Source organism: Helobdella robusta (genome assembly GCF_000326865.2).
Source record: "Helobdella robusta unplaced genomic scaffold HELROscaffold_10, whole genome shotgun sequence".
Classification (NCBI taxonomy): Eukaryota; Metazoa; Annelida; class Clitellata; order Rhynchobdellida; family Glossiphoniidae; genus Helobdella; species Helobdella robusta.
In genome coordinates this window covers 4,568,073-4,586,329 of record NW_008703571.1, presented here as the reverse complement: position 1 = coordinate 4,586,329, position 18,257 = coordinate 4,568,073, and the positions used below count along the sequence as shown (strand labels likewise).

The 18,257-nt window shown below is 32.1% G+C and overlaps 3 protein-coding genes across 3 annotated transcripts in view; 2 read left to right on the top strand and 1 right to left on the bottom strand.

Annotated features, from left to right (window-relative positions):
- Positions 1-2,770: 2,770 nt before the first annotated feature.
- HELRODRAFT_71728 (hypothetical protein) lies at positions 2,771-15,598 on the bottom strand (the record flags this gene model as incomplete). The annotated part of the gene is made up of 11 exons (XM_009012125.1): positions 2,771-2,818; positions 8,544-8,655; positions 9,153-9,275; positions 9,808-9,950; positions 12,757-12,926; positions 13,127-13,258; positions 13,652-13,801; positions 13,926-14,137; positions 14,449-14,545; positions 15,308-15,377; positions 15,455-15,598. Coding segments are annotated over 11 exons (1,401 nt in total), but the record flags the coding sequence as incomplete, so codon positions are not given.
- Positions 15,599-16,136: 538 nt separating this feature from the next.
- On the top strand, positions 16,137-17,148 carry HELRODRAFT_166970 (hypothetical protein; the record flags this gene model as incomplete). The annotated part of the gene is made up of 4 exons (XM_009012124.1): positions 16,137-16,164; positions 16,258-16,437; positions 16,515-16,763; positions 16,850-17,148. 4 exons carry the CDS (start codon positions 16,137-16,139, stop codon positions 17,146-17,148), a joined length of 756 nt encoding a protein of 251 aa, XP_009010372.1.
- A 526-nt stretch (positions 17,149-17,674) lies between these two features.
- HELRODRAFT_166969 (hypothetical protein) overlaps positions 17,675-18,257 on the top strand; it is a gene marked incomplete at both ends in the record, with an annotated part of 5,400 nt that continues 4,817 nt past the window's right edge. The window contains 3 exons of the mRNA XM_009012123.1: positions 17,675-17,753; positions 17,807-17,878; positions 17,958-18,098. Coding sequence (XP_009010371.1) covers positions 17,675-17,753; positions 17,807-17,878; positions 17,958-18,098 — 292 coding nt within the window. The remainder of the gene's footprint in view (positions 17,754-17,806; positions 17,879-17,957; positions 18,099-18,257) is intronic.

Sequence of the window (18,257 nt, the reverse complement as noted above, 5' to 3'; positions counted from 1 at the left end):
TATACCAATGAGTATAGAATCCAGCAAAGAACCCTAGGTCGACAAATAGCACAAGAAAAACAAAAGAAGGAGGCGGATTCGTTTTCACAGAATCCAAGGCCTGTTTTCACTGGGCCTGTCAGTCAGTCGGTCGGCTTTCGCACAACCCTGGCCTGTTTTCACTGGGCCGTCGAGTCTGATCGGCTTTCGCACGACCAAGGGCCTGTTTTCACTGGGCCTGTCTGTCAGTCGGTCGGTTTTCGTACAACCTTGGCCTGTATTCACTGGGCCGTCAAGTCTGGTTGGCTTTCGCACAACCAACACAAAACAACAATAGTCAGAACAACACTGGAAACAAATTGTGTGACTTTTGTACACGTGCGAAACTATGCCAATGAGCATAGAGTCTCGCACCAAATCCACTTTTGAGAACATAAGACGTTTCTGAAACTATGCCGATGAGCATAGAATCACGAATTAGGTCTCCTTGATACCAGAATAGGCACCGATTATTCGAAGCTGCCTACTGGTGAACCCAAGGTGGACTCTTTTTGAGAACTTAAGACGTTTCTGAAACTATGCCAATGAGCATAGAATCACGAATTAAATCTCTTAGGGACCAGAATAGGCACCGATTATTCGAAGCTGCCTAACCAGTCAACCCAGTGCGGACTCTTTTCACTCCCACACTCTTCCACTAAAGATGAGATAAGGAAACTCTATATCAAAGCAAAATTAGATTTTGTTTCGGGTGTTTTTAAACATAAAAATTTCCAAGGTATGTCCAATTAATCAAAAAAAAACTACTAATTAATTTTTAAAATAATTTGTAATCATTTATGACGTCATCTAAATTGCAAAACAAACAAAAAATCGTCTTGTCACCTATCGAGTAAATTAACTTGCATCATGCCCCCTATCGAGTGAATAAATTTTGCGTTAAAAGTCTTTGAAGTACTTTTAGTCAATATTATTTCATAATTCTGACAATATATATAAATAGTTCATAGAGGTTCAGTTGAGCTAAATTTCTGAGATTTTTAAATTCTGTTGTAGCTTTTTCTTGGTTCGGCTTGGCTTGGGATTATCAACATTAGCCCGGCATTTCTCTAAATCTTATTTTGTATCTTGGCCTAAAAGATCCTACCGTTTGAATTGATCTGTTCTCTAATGCTGTCATGGAAATGGTTGGCTCTTTGATGCGCATGGTGTAACTTTAGATGCGATATGACTAATGAATACAACGGTTCGGATATTTCGAGGTCTGCGGAAACATAATCAAGTGAGTTTTTAATTACCCTATATTGGCTGGTAATTCTTGAGCATATTTTTAAAATTGCCGTTAGGTACTGGCTAACAACTGCATTTACGATCGAAACTATTTTAGCTAAAAAAGATTCATAAAACTCAACAACACACAAATATAGTATACAAATACATGCTAAACAAAGCATCACACACGAAACCTGTAACGGGCTGTGATCTTCGTTGTTTTCGTATCCGGTTACTGCACGCACTGTGAAACAGCATCAGGCGAGCTTAATCGCTAGGCCATCACGCTTGGAGCTGTTCTAAAAAACGACTTAAAATTTATCTATCCAAAAAAAGCTTTTAAATGTGGTCTGACAATTGCAGATGTTGACCTAGCATAAATTTGGAGCATATACTGTTTGCTTTAAAAAAAGACTAAGTTCATCCTATTCTGGTGTCATTCTTCAGTTTTCATGAACAACCAATTATTGATCAATATTTACAATTTTCATATTTCCAGTTTTTAAAAACTCTATTTATTTTGATTTTTAAATTTTTCATTACATGGATTTGCATATTTAAGCCAATTTAGAACTTGTTTGCGATGTCACATGAATTCCAACGGCCAGTGATAATAAACTTGGAAGTTATTGACATTGAGCGTCAACAATACTATTCTATCTTTAGTACGATACACACTGCGCTCACTAATTTTCCTATTGTTGTTTCTATTACCATCGTTACATTTTATCATTTTTTATTTATTTACAATTTTTTTTTAATTTTTGACTTATTCTTTCGGACTGATGAGTTGGTTGTTGATTTCGAGCTTTGATAACTGTTGAAGTGAATTTTCAATAAGATTTTTAATTTCTAACGTTTATTCTCAGCAAAAACCTGAAAACATTAGCACCGGCAAAGCGAAAGATTTGCTAGTTTTTGATTGAAATGGCTGGACACATACCTTGAAAGTAATGAAGTAATAGAGTCCACGAAATTTTTAATCTTTTATTTTCCGAGCCAAGACATTCGTTCACTAAAACAGATGGCCGAGCCCGGAAGGTACAAAAAAAGTTTAGAAAATGTTGAGAAATTTTTTATCATCGTTTTATCAGCGGTAGTCTTGGTTTGTCACCCGAAAACTTGAAAGCGTTTTTTAACTTACGGCTTTCACATATGAAAAATAACCAAATATAAATTATACTATTCACAAAACTTTGAAAATTTTCTGATCACAATATTCTTTAAACTTTAAAGCCAGCAACTACCAGCAATGAATTTTGAGTATAATTATTGACGGGAACACCGTAACAGACGTAGTTCCAACAGCAATCTAACGCGAAATTAATCAACATAAAAAATAGAACACGGTTATCACAATTGTCATAAAGAATGAATAAAATACAAGCAAAACAATTTCTTAATGGAACCCTTATGAATTTCAATATTTTAGTATTAAAAAGATTACTCATCAAGATAAATAAATTTTATTACTAAATAACGTGCAAACAGATTAACAGCGACATAATTGTTATATAGTCTAGTCCTCCAGGAAGAAGTAATTGCCACTCTTTTTCTGCTCTGAGTCCTTTGAAAATTTTTGAAAAAATATCAAGTTTGTTGAATATATTTGTATATTCCTATAAACAGCGATAATAATGAAATATTCGTTCTATAACATAACATTAGATTTCCAATTTTCATTTTAAATAAACTGTATAGGGCATAATTTCAAATTATGATCACAGGAAAATGAATTGTCAAATTGTTATAAAAATTTGAGCAACTTTTGTTGTGTAGCCAACAGCTTGACAGCTTAGCTAGCAACAGAAATGTATTGACAAAATCGTTTTAAAACTGAAATTTGTTATAATTTGTTAAACACACAAGTTCAGTTCGGGAAAAATCAGAACTAGCTCAGACCCGGCTTTTTGCAAGTGCATGCCGCCTGAATGACATATACGCACCGGTACAACTGCAAAACCACATCTGAGCGAGCAAGCATCAGCAGAAACAAAAAAGTATACAATTTTGAATTTCTAGTCATCACATTTTTATCCGAATCGTTCAGCAATCTTTTACCTTTTATTATTAACATTCTATAATTTCAGTCTCAATTCAACTTAAGCGTTGATCAGAAATATTCACTATTTAATTTTAGCATTAAAAAGTCCATATTTGAGCGTTATGTACAAATGTGCAACGACCAACGCTTACATATTGTTACAACCAAAATTTTTGTGATAACATTAATCACGTTATTCAAATATCTGATAACATTCTGATACAACCAAAATTTTTGTGATAACATTAATCACGTTATTCAAATATCTGATAACATTCTGTTTTTTTTAATAACAGACTAAATAAGTAAGAGGCGTAAATGTTGATAGACTCATAAAATGGCTTGTCCTAACAATGTTTAGGAATGTGAACAGCAATGTGGTCATAATCATTGTCTATCAACATTTCTTCGGACTGCTTAACTTAAAAGAATGCATTCGAACTAATTAATTACTGTTTTAACGTTAAGTTATGTTAATAATAACAAGTATTATTTGAATATTAGAGTCAATTAATTTTCAAAAATCAATCCAATCATCATTTAGAATATAACAGTAAAAGTAATTAATTGACTGAAAGCTAATTAAAAAACGCTCATATAAAGTAAAACAATTATAAATTTTTTTTAATCGATAGCTGACAATGAGTTTAAAAAACACCTCAAACGCTGGCGGCGTACAATCAGAAGCTAAAGTTCACTTAATGCATATAATTAAAAATAACCCGCCAGAGCATATTAAATAAAAAAGCACTTCAATCATAACGCGCTATCATTGCGTGACATAACTTTTGCCGGAGCGCATATTCAATCCAGCAATCAATCAATTAATTAATCCAATCAATCAATCAGGTCAAACAGAAATATATTTTATTATGTATGAAATGAAATAACCCGGAGGCCAAAAAGAAGAAATGTTTTCTGGCTCAAGCCACCAGTTTACAAAATTATAATACTCAGAAAAGAAAATATATAACGTAAAAGATTTCACCAATTCACATTTTACATTATAAAGCTAGATTTACATATTGTGATTAAACTATTATAAGAAAAAGAAAATTTTTAATGTTAGTGTAGCATAATAAATGTAATTCAAGAAAAACAAAATCAGTAAATCAAGTTTTAGAAAAAGATTTATTAAAATTGATTTTTAACTGTTAAATTTATACTTAGAACTTTGATTTAAAAATTCACTTGTAAATATTCAACATTTATTATACATTAAGTATTTTCATAACAAAACAGCCCCATGAAAATATGACAATTTCAAAATTCCCTAACAGCATGTAGAGTAATCAGCCTTTATATAATACAGTTAGTATTAGAACGAATATTTATATAGCGCATTTTAAAAATAATCACAAAAGTACTTTCAAATTAAGTAAAATTGTCAAAAAAAGGTTAAAAGCTTGAAATAAAGCAAAATAATAAAATTTCTAATAATCAAATGATTACGGTCATATAAATTTATGTTAGGGTTGCGCCATATCTTAGCCCCGGCCATTTCACATCAGAGTGTCGGAGCCGGAGATTTTAACCAGAGTCGGAGTCGGATTTGTTCATCCGACTTCGACTTCGGAAAATGTTATTTATTTTTTTTCTGAAATTTTTTTAAGATGGTGTTTTTTGGAAAATAAATGTGTGTAATTTTTTCAGTTAGTTTTAAAACATATATCAAAAGTAATCTGTCATGGTTGGAAATAAGAAAAAAAATTCAGTTTTTATATATTTTAAATAAATTGAAACATAAATTTAATTTCGTTAGCAAAATTAATCTATACTATAGTTTTATTTCTCCAAGTCTAATTTATTGTTATATAATCTGGGGAAATGGTCCTGAATATTTACTAAAGCTCTTATTTGTTTGTCAAAAACGCTTTATTAGGATTATATTTAATTTAAAACAAACCGATCATACCAAAGAACTTCTTGCTAAGACTAAAATCCTATCAATTTATCAAATTAATTTCTATTTCAAACATTATTTACTTTTAAATTCTTAAGAAATCTTTTACATACATATTATTCAGAATTCTTCCATTATTCAAATCCATATAAATCAATTATTACAAGGCAAGATACTTTCTATATAAAAACATCTAGATTAAATTTGGGCAGCAATTGTATATCTCATACAGCCCCTAAATTATGGAACAGTGTGATTCCCTTCAACATTAAAAACATCGATAATCTGGCATCATTTAAAAAAAATCTCAAAAATTTTTGCTTGTACTTATAAACCTCCATGAATCCTTGTGCTAACGGAATATCCTAACGGGCATTTTTCGTTACTCTGACTATTTACGTTTTGTATGCATATTCTTCATCAATTTGCCATCTACGTCCATATCTTAGAAAAATGTTGTTTATAATTTTGTAACTGTGCAGATGGTGTTTTATATGTGAGAGAAAATGTGTTTGTATATATACTTCTGCAAAAGTTTGATGATTGTTGTTTTCTCATTGAATCATTGTAGAACATTTTTAGTTAATAAACTATTACGAGTTTTTTCTGTTTATTTTGTATCTTTAAAGAAAATAAACAATATATATGTATGTATGTATGTGGTTAAGTAAGTAAATATGTATGTATGTATGAATATATTTTTCGTTACTCTGACTTTTACGTTATGTATGTATTTTTTTTTTATAAATTGTCATCTACTAATCTACTATCATAACTTAGAATAATGTTTTATGTGATAGATTCCTGCTACAGTTCATCACTGAAGCAACCAGAACAAGAGGTATGCAGCGGCCACACATCCTGGATTTATTGATTACCGACTACAATTTTGTAAAAAATATTAGATACTTTACCCCATTGGGAAGAAGTGACCACTCAGCCATTGTTGCAGAGTTTTGTGGTTTCGGTTTGCGACAAACCCCGGTCAGTATGAAACATTGTTTTAATGCAGGTGATTATATTAACTTCAGAGAAAAATTTTCCCCGATGTTGCCAGAACTTTTAGCTTTTAGCTATGAATCGAAACTCATCAGTTGAAGACAGTTGGAATTTTTTTCGTGAAATTATCTGCGGTCTAACTAAAAATGTTGATCCGTTTCGAAATTCAGGTAGGTTTAGTACATTCAAAAATACTCCTGAGTTGCGAGGGCTCATCAAGCTAAAGCATTATTATTGGAGAAGGACATACATGTTTAAAAAAAAACGCCAGTCAAGAGGAAGTGAGAAAACTGACCAGGTCATTATCGAGAGAAAAACAGAATGAAATAGCAAAAAATTGCAAATTGAATCCTAAGATGTTCTGGAAATACGTGAACAACGTTACTCATTCCAGAGATAAAGTTAGTTCATTAGTTCACAACGGTGTTGAAGTTACTTTTAGCTAATTACTTGGCATCGGTTTTTGAAGACACTAAATTTGAAGATGATGGATCTTTTATCAATCCGGTGACACCAGAAGGTGCAATGGGCGAGATAAGAATTGATGAAAACAGGGCCCTTAAAAAGCTCAATGATCTTAACCTTAACAAGTAGGTCAGCAGGTAGGTCAAACATTTGCTGAATATCTGTCAGATTTCTCAAAAATCGCTAGACACAGGAGTGGTTCCAAACGACTGAAAAACTAGCATGATAGTTCCTATATACAAAAAAGGTAATAGAAGTTCTGTTGCTAATTATCGACCAGTTGCCTTGACTTCAACATGTTGCAAGATCTTGGAGTCCATTGTGGCAGAACAGATAAAGAATTACTTCTTGAGGAATAAATTGTTTACTCACAGGCAGTATGGTTTTCTCCCATCGCGTTCAACAACATTGCAGCTTCTAAGGTTTGTAGATGTGATTACTCAGGCGGTTGAAGAGGGAGATACTGTCGACGTTGTCTACACTGATCTAGAGAAGGCGTTTGACAAAATCTCTCACGGTAGATTACTATTTAAATTACACAAATATAAAGTTTATGAGAAATTAATATTATGGATAAAAAACTACTTAGACAATCGTACATTCCAGATAAAACTGAACGTATCGTCGTTCGTTTGTCGTTAGGTGTTGAATGATAAACGTGGTGGTTAACTTATATCGTTCATTTCTTTTTAAAAATAAATAAATAATTAGTTATCTGATTTTTATTGAATTTAATTACATAAAATAACAAATAAATGTCCTGCGTACGGTTGCAGTTATAAAAGTTATAATGATTAATATATTTTATCAAAATATACGTAGTATGAAACTGAATAAATAGCGAAATAGCTTCATAAGACATGTTAGGCCTTCTATAGCCATTCGCGTCTAGCGCTTCCCACCTAGTTAATAGAGTCTCGACATCTATGGATGCACGCATATGATACATTCAATATTACACGTGTTTGAATGTTTGCATGTTGTAAGTATGTTTGTTTGAACTTGTTTGTATATTTTGATATTTAACAATATCAAAGCATAGAATTCGCCCTTGATTAAAATTTGAAAACTCAGAAAACTATTCCAATCTGCAAGTATTGTATTCAGATTAGATTTCATTCGTTACGGAGTTAACTATTAATTTCCAAAGGGATAGCTGCGTCTGTCATCGAAAATAAGCAAGTATGAAAAACATCAGCTCAGTCAGACAGTGAGAAATTATCCAAAAATTGATTACAAGATTCCGAAACCGAGAACTAAACAATCAAACGCATGAAAATGATAAACTGGTGAAAGAACAAGTAAAATAAAAAAGATATTTTTAAAAAGGACTTTCATATATGGAAAATAATTACAACATTTATGTATTTTTTAGTTGCTAATGATTTTGGAAAACATCTTAGACTTTCAGACGATAGCTGCACACAATCAAAAAAATAAAGCACATTTCTTGTAAACATTAAGAATTTTTTGCACGCTAGTTGTTGATGATATTGAAAAACACCTCCCTCTCAGACATCAGCCGTAGATAATCATAAATTAAAACGCATTCACGGCGAACGTTCAAAAACTATTCACCAGAGCATTTAAAATTTTAAAAATGCCCCAAACCCCGGCACCAACATCGCAAAAACATCCTTTATTCGCCAAAGCACGTGTTAATTCATTTTATTAATTAATTTATTAGTTTATTTATTTATTTATTCCGACATAATTAGGTTTGCCACCAGAAATCAGCAAGTACACAAAATTTCAGTTTAATCTTAATCTGACCAGAAGTGAAAAATTACGGGATCATGAAACAAACAAATAAACAAATAGACAAAATAGACAGACAACCAGCCATATATAAACATAGTAATTATAGGACATGAGACCAACCTTTACAGAATTCAACTTGTTTATTCTAGGCCTGAAGTTGTTTGGATCACGTCTGAATGTGATATCCAACGACTGTAGAAATTTGTTCATCCCAATCAGCAAATTCTGAGGTCTGGTGGATTTAAGTAACATATCTCATTATGATATTAAATTATAACATATTAACAAAGATAAGAATTGATTATTAGTTGATGGATCTTTTATGTGGAAACATGTAATGAGTTCATTTGATTTTCAAAAATCGAACAAAAAAACTTTGAAATATAAAAAGATAAGAAACTATATTCGTTACAATATTTGCTTAATTTGTTACACAACTGTTTTCTGTTACTTGGTTCCCTAGGTAAAAGTTTCATCTGTGAGGTCTTTTATTGACAGCAACACAGTGGGCCAAAAAAACTCTTTTTAAAAACAAGACCTAGGTCTTTTTTGTTACTTTTTTATAGTATATTTCAATGGTTTCGATAGATATGTCATCATTTTTTTATTCCATAAAATTAAAACTTGAAAATCTTAAAAAAAGTTGAAAAAACTTGAAACAGCTGTCTTATTTTGTGATAATGTAACAGAAAATTGTACGAAAAACTTATAGAATAAAAAAAGACTTACACATTAGCAACTGCTTTAACTGACGGTGTTCCTTCAAAGACTACTACTCGATCAGCCAGGTATGTGGCCATTATAAAATCGTGCTCCACAACAAATGCCGTCTTCTTGGCGTGCAGTATGAACCTGGGGGTGGAACTTCACTTTAACCTTCACCGAAACAAAACTAATGAAACTATCGCCATAGCAATTCAAAATTTTTAAAAAAATTTGTAACTTTTAAATTATGCACATTCTGAAATAATTAGTTACATGATAAAAGCAGTCATTTCAATAATCCTTTTAACACAAAGAAACGACCAAACTGTTCACTTTGAATTCCTTTATACACAACACATAACATAATATTAAAGATCTTAAAAAGTTTAAAAGTGAAATTAAAAACTCAACTTAATTTTTTTCTTTTAATTTGAAATTTTTTTTTATGATAAATGTTAATGTAAATGTTAAATTTATTCATGCTGGAAGCTAAAACCTTTACAAAATTATTAAACAGAAAAAACCTAAGAAAAATATATGGCCTGAAAGCAAGCCTTTTCAACCGTTACAAAACTATTCATTAGCTTTATGTGCTACAATGAGTTAATGAATAAAATTGATTTCACAGCGTTGCCATTGTTAATGTAGCAGGTTTAACTGAAAAAGAAAACCAACGAACCTCTTAATGACTTTTGCGGCATGCAAACGTTGTTCAGAATCCAAATAGGCAGACGGTTCATCAATGAGGTAGACATCGGCGGGCTTTCCAAGACATAAGGTCAGGGCAACTCTCTGCAACTCACCTCCGGACAAGTTCAGAACCTTAGTTTCATGCAAAACACTAATTGTTATGAAGTTATCTAAAGGTTAAATATAATTACTAAAAATGATCCAAAGAGTTAAAATAAAAATTAACTAACAATTTGAATAATATTCAATGATGGTGTCAAATAAAAACCATTAACTGCAAAAATATTGCAATTGACAAAAAATCATCTAAAAAAATATGATAGCATTATATGGAAATTTACAATCATTAGCAAATTATCTGAAGTGTGTAGCTCAAAAATTGAGATAGATTGACAAACAAAAGAAATGATCAAATATTTTATAAAAAAAAAGTAGATGCATATTGTAGATGGAACTAATGGCCTTGCTAGGCAGTTCAATGTAGTAGGGTGTGTATTAGGTGGTTACAACGCTATATGTAAAAAAAAATTTCGAAATCTTACCGGGGGAACCCCCTAAATTGTGCCATTTGACTAAAAAATGACATTTGTAAAGTTTTAGCTCAATTGGATAATGCTAACCCGTGCCTCATCGAGGTTGAAATTTTGAAAAATTTCGAAAAATTGGAAAATTTTGAAAAAAACGCAGTTTTTGGTTTGTAAAATAAAAACGGTTCACTCTAGAAACATGATTTAAGTTTTATTTCGTTTATTGATTAGTTTTCTTCAAATGTTACTATGATCACTATTTAGCTACAAGTTATAGTTTCTGACAACATTGAAAAAACGTTGAATTTCTCCATAACACAAAAGCACACAATAACTTAATTTGTTTATAAAGGAATGTTTTTAAAATAACACCGTTGTATCCAAACCATTATTATTAACAAATAAACACCTTTTTATTCATATTATATTGTTTATAGTTGTTATACATCAAATAAATTTCTTCTTTAACTCATTGTTCAAAAGGTAGAGGCTCGGATAAGGAGGCTTTTGAGCAACCAGGAAATTTTGTCCGACATTCAGCAATTATTTGTAAAAGATATTGTTTTTGTTCTTCATCTTTTGTAATACATGAGTTGTAATCTGTTATTAATTTAACACCCCTTTCTGCTGTATCATTTGTAACTTTTAATCCGTCCACAATCTTTTTACTCATTAAATATTCTTCGTTATTACTCCATAATTCTGGATTGGTATGCAAAAATTGATCATTAATATTAAATCTTTTTAAAAAATTACTTGATTGTGATGAAATAAAATGGTCCGCATTTTTGTCTAATATTTCTGATACTTCATTTATTTTTTATTAGTGGTTTCATATCACAGTAGTCATCAAGTTCTTCATCCTCATTTGGTTGAGATATTAATTTTGTTGTCATTCTCTTTTTTACATAATTACTTAATGAATCATCGAATAATGAAAAAACAGCCTGCTCTGGATTGAGGTACTATATGTGGTTGATAAATTTTGAAACTGATATATCTGAGATAAATTTATTGACTTTATTGTAATTTTAACAATTGTAAATCTTGGTTTGGAGCAAGTGCAGGTTTCGGGGCATCCAACCACACTTTCACATAAATATTTATAATAAATAGGCAAATATCATGGAATCCTTGCTTTTCAAAATTTGTCAGTTGAAACTGTTCTCAAAAAAGGTATATTTTCAACGAATATATCGCTTTCGCCATCCACCTTGCGTGATGAAAAGCACCAGGAGCCGCAAACACGATGTTTTCTGACGGAAAGCGTTCTAAAAATATAAGACAAAGATTAATAAATTCTTTGTAATCGCTCCTTGGATGATGAACTGTTAATTGTTATAGAAGATAACTTGAAATTTGACCCGGATTAATCAATTTGCTGGCTACACTTTTATCTTTAACTCCTGATTTAAATTTTTTTATCAATGTTGTTCCATTCAGTTTTAAATTTTTTGAAAATATCCGATTGAGGGCCTGTAGTCTTTCCCATCACAGCATCAAAAACGGATCTCAAAACTACCTCCAAAATGTGGTGGCGACATGGAAGATAAAATAATTTTTTCTCCGTCAATTGCTCTGATAAAACGCAAGCACCTTTAATGCGTCCAGTATTCACGGCAGTTGTGTCAAAGGACATTGCTTGAATCTTGTCAAGTGCACCCCACTTTCCAAGTTCTGAATAAACAGATTTTGCAATTGTACTGCCAGCACCATTTTCTAATAGGGGAACTCCAATTAACTGTTCTTCTTCTCCACAGCTAATTAAGACTGCAACTCTTTCAACATTTTCTTTATTTAACACATCTGGAAGTAATTTCCCTTCCCAATGTACAACTGCTCCTTACCAAAAATGAGAAATCGTAGAAAAACCAAAAGATTTTAACATTAATACTAAAAACAACATATAGCCCCCGGGTTAGTAATAGTAAATAAGTTATTGTGTGTTTTTGTGTTATGGAGGAATTCAACGTTTTTTCAATGTGTATCTGTAACAATGCAAATATGTCAGAAACTATAACTTGTAGCTAAATAGTGATCATAGTAACATTTGAAGAAAACTAATCAATAAACAAAACAAAACCAAAATCATGTTTCTAGAGTGAACCGTTTTTATTTTACAAACCAAAAACTGCGTTTTTTTTCCAAATTTTCCAATTTTTCGAAATTTCAACCTCAATGAGGCACGGGTTAGCATTATCCAATTGAGCTAAAACTTTACAAATGTCATTTTTTAGTCAAGTGGCACAATTTAGGGGGTTCCCCCGATAAAATTTTGAAAAAAAATTTCTTGTGACCACTCTAGTGTGTATTCTCCTGATGTATTTATTTTAAATGTAAAATCTGTCCCTTAAAAAACTCTCACAGACTCGGATAAGAGAAAACGCTGTAGTATTTGAAAGACAACTAACCTCTTGATCATAGAGTTGTTCAACCTGCATTGGTTTGATGACATCCGTGATGAACTGCGGGTGGATATAGGCGTCCCGTATCTTGTCGTGCAACAACTGGCGAACAGTTCCTTGTGATTTTGGACTGATCTTCTGAGGTTTATAACTTACATTCAACTGTGGTACTTTTACTGCAACACGTGGAAATAAACATTTATCTCTATTACAATTTATATTAGTACAGTGTAAAAATGCAAAAACTGTCACATAACAAGGAGCAACTTTTCAAGCGTCTGTGGCATGGGTGAGGTGGCAATACAAAACATCTATAAAGTATTTGACAAATTTGCATCAGCTCGTAAATAACAAACGGAAAAAGTGGATAACCAACTTCCATCATCTGGCTCCAAACGACCAGCAAGCATGCGAATGAATGTTGTCTTGCCTGTTCCATTCTCGCCCAACATGACGATGATCTCTGAATCTGTAAACTCACCAGGCTCCACCTGAATAGAGAACTCGCCTGTCATTAAAATTCACTGGTGATAAACTTTCTGCCCGACGTCGTCTCATGTCCAACCATTTTTATTTTTATTAACATGTCTCAAGGGGTTTTGTTGGCAGGTGTTTTCAATAGACGGTTGACACCAATATCATTTCAAATAAGATCATTCAAGTTTTACAGACAAATTAAAAAATTGACATTCACGTAAACTAAGGTCGTTGCAACATCTAAAATTTGTTTGTTTCTACACAGCCCATAAAATTTTATTTTTCTAATATTACCTAGAAAACAATTAAGTTATATCAGCTTAAATATAAGCATCTAATTTGAGCTACAGTTCTTAGTGATATATTATCATATTGATACATCACTTTAATATTCAGTATAAAACAAATTCAACAAAGAATTTACCAAGTGCTTTGTGCATCCTAGGATATTCATAGCGACATAACCTCTTTATCTCTTCTTCAGTGGCAGTTTCCGAGACTTTGAATGTCAATGAAGTTTCTCTGAACCTCAGGTTTTCAGTCGGCACAAAACCATCAAGAAAAATGTTGATGCCTAATAGTGTTTCATTACACACAGCTTAAATATTTAAACATATACAAATAAACACAACTTATAAACGGAAATGAATAAACAAAATATGGCATGCAGATACAAATATAGAAACAGATAATCTAACCTTCCCTGACACTGAAGGGCATAGTGACAACACCGTAAGCACCAGGCATTCCATACAAGCAGCAGATGAAATCAGACAAATAGTCAAGCACAGACAAATCATGTTCAACGACAATAATGTATTTGTTGGAAGCAATGAGACCTCTAATAGCTTGAGCAGCCTTCAACCGCTGCTTCACGTCTAGGTAACTTGAGGGCTCATCAAACATGAAGCTAGGCAGAACAAATATTTTTAATAGTCTAAAAAATTTATATTCGCAAGTTTGGAGGTAATAAAATTATGAAAGACACAAAAAAATGCCACTTAAACATAAGACATTAATTTTGCAACTTTTATGACTTTACATCTGTAATATTTTAGATGGTTCAATATAAAACGCAGCAATTTAAAGGTGCTTTTTAACGAAAACTTCATATAATACAACCCACTAAACTAATGAAACTTGGTGATAGAACAATAACATATTAAGTATTAAATTGGAAAAAACTTATTAACAACAAGAGAAATAAGAGTTTGGACTTACATGTCGGCTTTTTGTATGCAGACCATAGCAATAGCAAACCTCTGAAGTTCTCCACCAGATAAATCTTCCACATTTCTGTTCTTTACTCCATGCAAATCTGATCAAGAAAACATTCACAGACTGTCGATCACTAATTTTTGAAACTATTCAGTTATAAAAACACTACCAGACAAGCATACTTTATTTGATCAGGAACTACACTTACACAGGGTGTTTCCAAATATGACTTCCTAACGTTCATAACTTCATAACAAAAATTTCATAACAATCCTCACATTGAGGCTCAAAGCGTGCAGAATCTTCCAAAAAATTCATCGAGTCTATTGTCTCCAACGCTCTGTCTATTAACTGTGAGATCAGCCTAATGAGTGGCGGTCCAGGAAGGTGCATCGTGTGCAGACACCAAAGTGCAGCGCGGAAAGCAGCGAAGAAAGCAGCGACAACAGCCACACGCCTACAAGGCTGAAAGATTGTCATTCCATGATTGGACTGATTAGATATTCTCGTTTGTCAGGTTACCATGACAACATTAACGTCTTGCGGGAGATAAGAGTGCCGATAAAGAGCCACTACGTGCTTTCAGTCTTCGTTCAATGAAGATTCGTTTAAAATATCCATTCAAGATATACATTCACTCAAAGTTAAGAAATGAATAAGCCTAGAACTTTAAAAAAAACAAGAATGGGTGAATGTGTGGAGGTTACATAAGAGTGAAAATTTTATAATCTATAAATTTATGTGTGGAACAAAAAGTGTTAAAAGAAAATGTCATAAGAAGATTATGAATTAAGTCAAGAACAATAAAAAACAGATTTTTCCTTGTTAGAAAAAAATAACATGTTAAAATAATTAGTCAGACCTAAAATGGAACAAACATAGTCTTGATTCTTCAATTCATCTTTTTTGTCCAACAATTGCTGTACAGAACCCTGACAATAATTTAGTTAAAATGTCAGAAGGATATATTTTTAAATTTGGGCATTCGAATATTTGCCAAAGTGTGCACCTTTACAGCTTTTGGAATCTGATCCACATATTGTGGTTTGATGATAGCCTTCAAATCGTCTTCCAAAATTTTAGTGAAATAATTTTGAAGTTCTGACCCTCGGAAGTAGGTCAAGATTTCAGTCCAGTCAGGAGCATCCTGGTAGATTAATAATCATATTAAGTAAAACGTAGTAACACCATTTAATTGTGTTCATTAAAATTCAATGAATAAATTTCAGTTACGATAATAAATATTTTAAACAACAATGTCGTAGAGTGGAAAGAGAAAAATCAAAAATAAGAAAACTTCGCTTATCATATATATTATAAAGAGACCATATTTTATACTGTATTGTATAAATTATGAATTATAAATTATGAATTCTAACAAATTGGCATTAATCAATTTAAAGTTTATCTTTTTAATTTCTAGTAAGGAAAATTGAAAAAACAAACTATAAATTTTTTGTTTATTTTATGCATGATAGAACAGAAAAGCTTAAATCAACAAGGTATTCACTTTAAACAATCAAGGAATCAACAAAGTAGAGTAGAGGCACAGTATATATATATATATATATATATATATGCTTGATATATTCTTGCTTGATTTCGTTCAAATTTCGGTTTTTAATTATAATTTCAACAAATTTATTAATAGAATTGTAAATTTAATATAAAATAGTTATTGGCTACGAATTATGAACCTGAAATTTCTTAATGAAGACGGTTGGCCGAAACTAGGAACCGCAGCTGGCGAACCCGTTAAGAAACTACATGAGTGGTGTAGTAAAATCTCTCGGCATCTCTTATCTTAAACAGATAAAGTTACTCAACTTGAGTTAATGAACAAGGAAAAGTCTCTGGAAATCGAAACTCTAAGGCTTAACCTTGGGTCTTCTAAGAAGGACTCCGAGGCCTTGAGACATGACTTTGGGTCTTTCAAGAACGAGGCTACTAAGCCTACCATTGGTGGCCAGCAATGGGTTGAGTTGACTGCCGGTGATGATGGAAAGTTAACTGGAAAACCATTGTTTCACATTGTTATGTAACAGCCTGTTTAACTAATTTGACCCCAGTCAATAAATCAACAGGCTTGCCAGCTACATCACAGTCAGTTTTTTCTAACAATGATGGTCCATCGAACGCATCTGTGTTATTTCCAAAGATCGTGGCTAATGCTATCTCTCCAAACCAACCCTGTTTTGATTACTCATCAGCAATCGATTCTCATGATGATGCCATTGATAATTTTATTTTACCAAGAAATAAAAAAGTCAAGAGATCTGTTGGTTCCCCCAAATCTACTCATGTTAACAAATCCACAGGTATGAAAACTAAACATTTGGTACTGGCAAAGATTGTACTTTTAAGGCCACGAAGGTCATCATAAAGAAAGCAACTTACTATGTAGGTAACGTCGACCTCTGTGATAAACAGTTTATTGAAAGCCACTTGAGGGACAAAAATGTCATCTTCTTTGCCTGTTATCCAGTTCTAAAAAGGAAAAATCTTGATGATCCTCCTGTTGATGAAACCACTAAATCCACAGTCTTCAAGATTGTTGTGCCAGTGGATGAATCATCTAAATTACTCAACCCTGATATTTGGCCACGGTACACGTTTTTTCGTCAATGGGACTTTTCCAGATCAAAGAAGAGTTTAGATGTTTTATCAAACAACAAACCATCTGACCATGGCAGTTCCAAGTGAATGCCCTGATGATTTTCCGAAAGTTCACTCATCTTAACATGATGAAAGCTCATGTCATTTGTTTAGCATTGATCCTGATTTTCATTTGTTTTCTAATATTTTTTTAAATTGCTCTTCCTTACCACCTGTTAACCCTGCGATGACGGCTGGGGTAGATTTCTACCCCAGAGCTACTTTCTAAGCAAGAAAAAAGAAAACTACGCAAAAGCTTGGGCTCAATTTTTATGACTTTTCCTAAAATCATCTCTTCTCTTATTTTAAAACTAAAATTTGATAAAAAAAATAACGCTAGAGGGCAGTTTTGAATGCATATAGCACCTAGGACGATTGGGGTTGATTTTTACCCCAAATTAAATACACTTTTTTAAATATTTAAAACTTTATGAATGTAATGGAGAACAATTAAATTTTATGTTACTATTTTTATTCGATTGTATTATCATCAACTATAAAAAATTAATGTCAAACTTTTCAAATCTTTGGCAATAAGCAGTTCAACACTTTTTTTTTCAAACAATCAGCTAAAATGGCGTATTCTGAAAGATTTACTTTAGAGCAAGCCAAACAATTGATAATTGATAATTCTAGTGACGAAGAGAGTATTAGTGAGCATGAAGAGATTACTGATTATTCGGATGTAGAATTTACTGACGAAAAGGAAATGAACCTTTTCTCGTTGAAGACAGCGCCGACGATGATGATGAAATAAAATATACACTTCAGAGTTCAAGTAAGATAAGATTGATAAAAAATACAATTTTTCAAATGTATCAAATAACAATAATATGAATATATAATAATACTTTCAGATGTACAAAATGACAGCTCTAATTCAGATCTAGGCTCTTCCGATGAAAGCAATGATAATGAAAAAAGCAAAACATTTGTATCTAAATGTGGAAACATAGTCTGGCAAAATGAACCAGTTTACAACAAATGTGGAAGGCGTGGTATGATGAATGTAATTCACGGGAAACCCGGTCCAACAAGATTTGCTAGAAAAAATGTAGACAGTCCTATTTCTTCATTTCATCTATTTTTTAGAGATAATATAGTTGAAAACATTTTGAAATGGACGAATAAGGAAGGAGAAGAGAAAAAGATGAGAA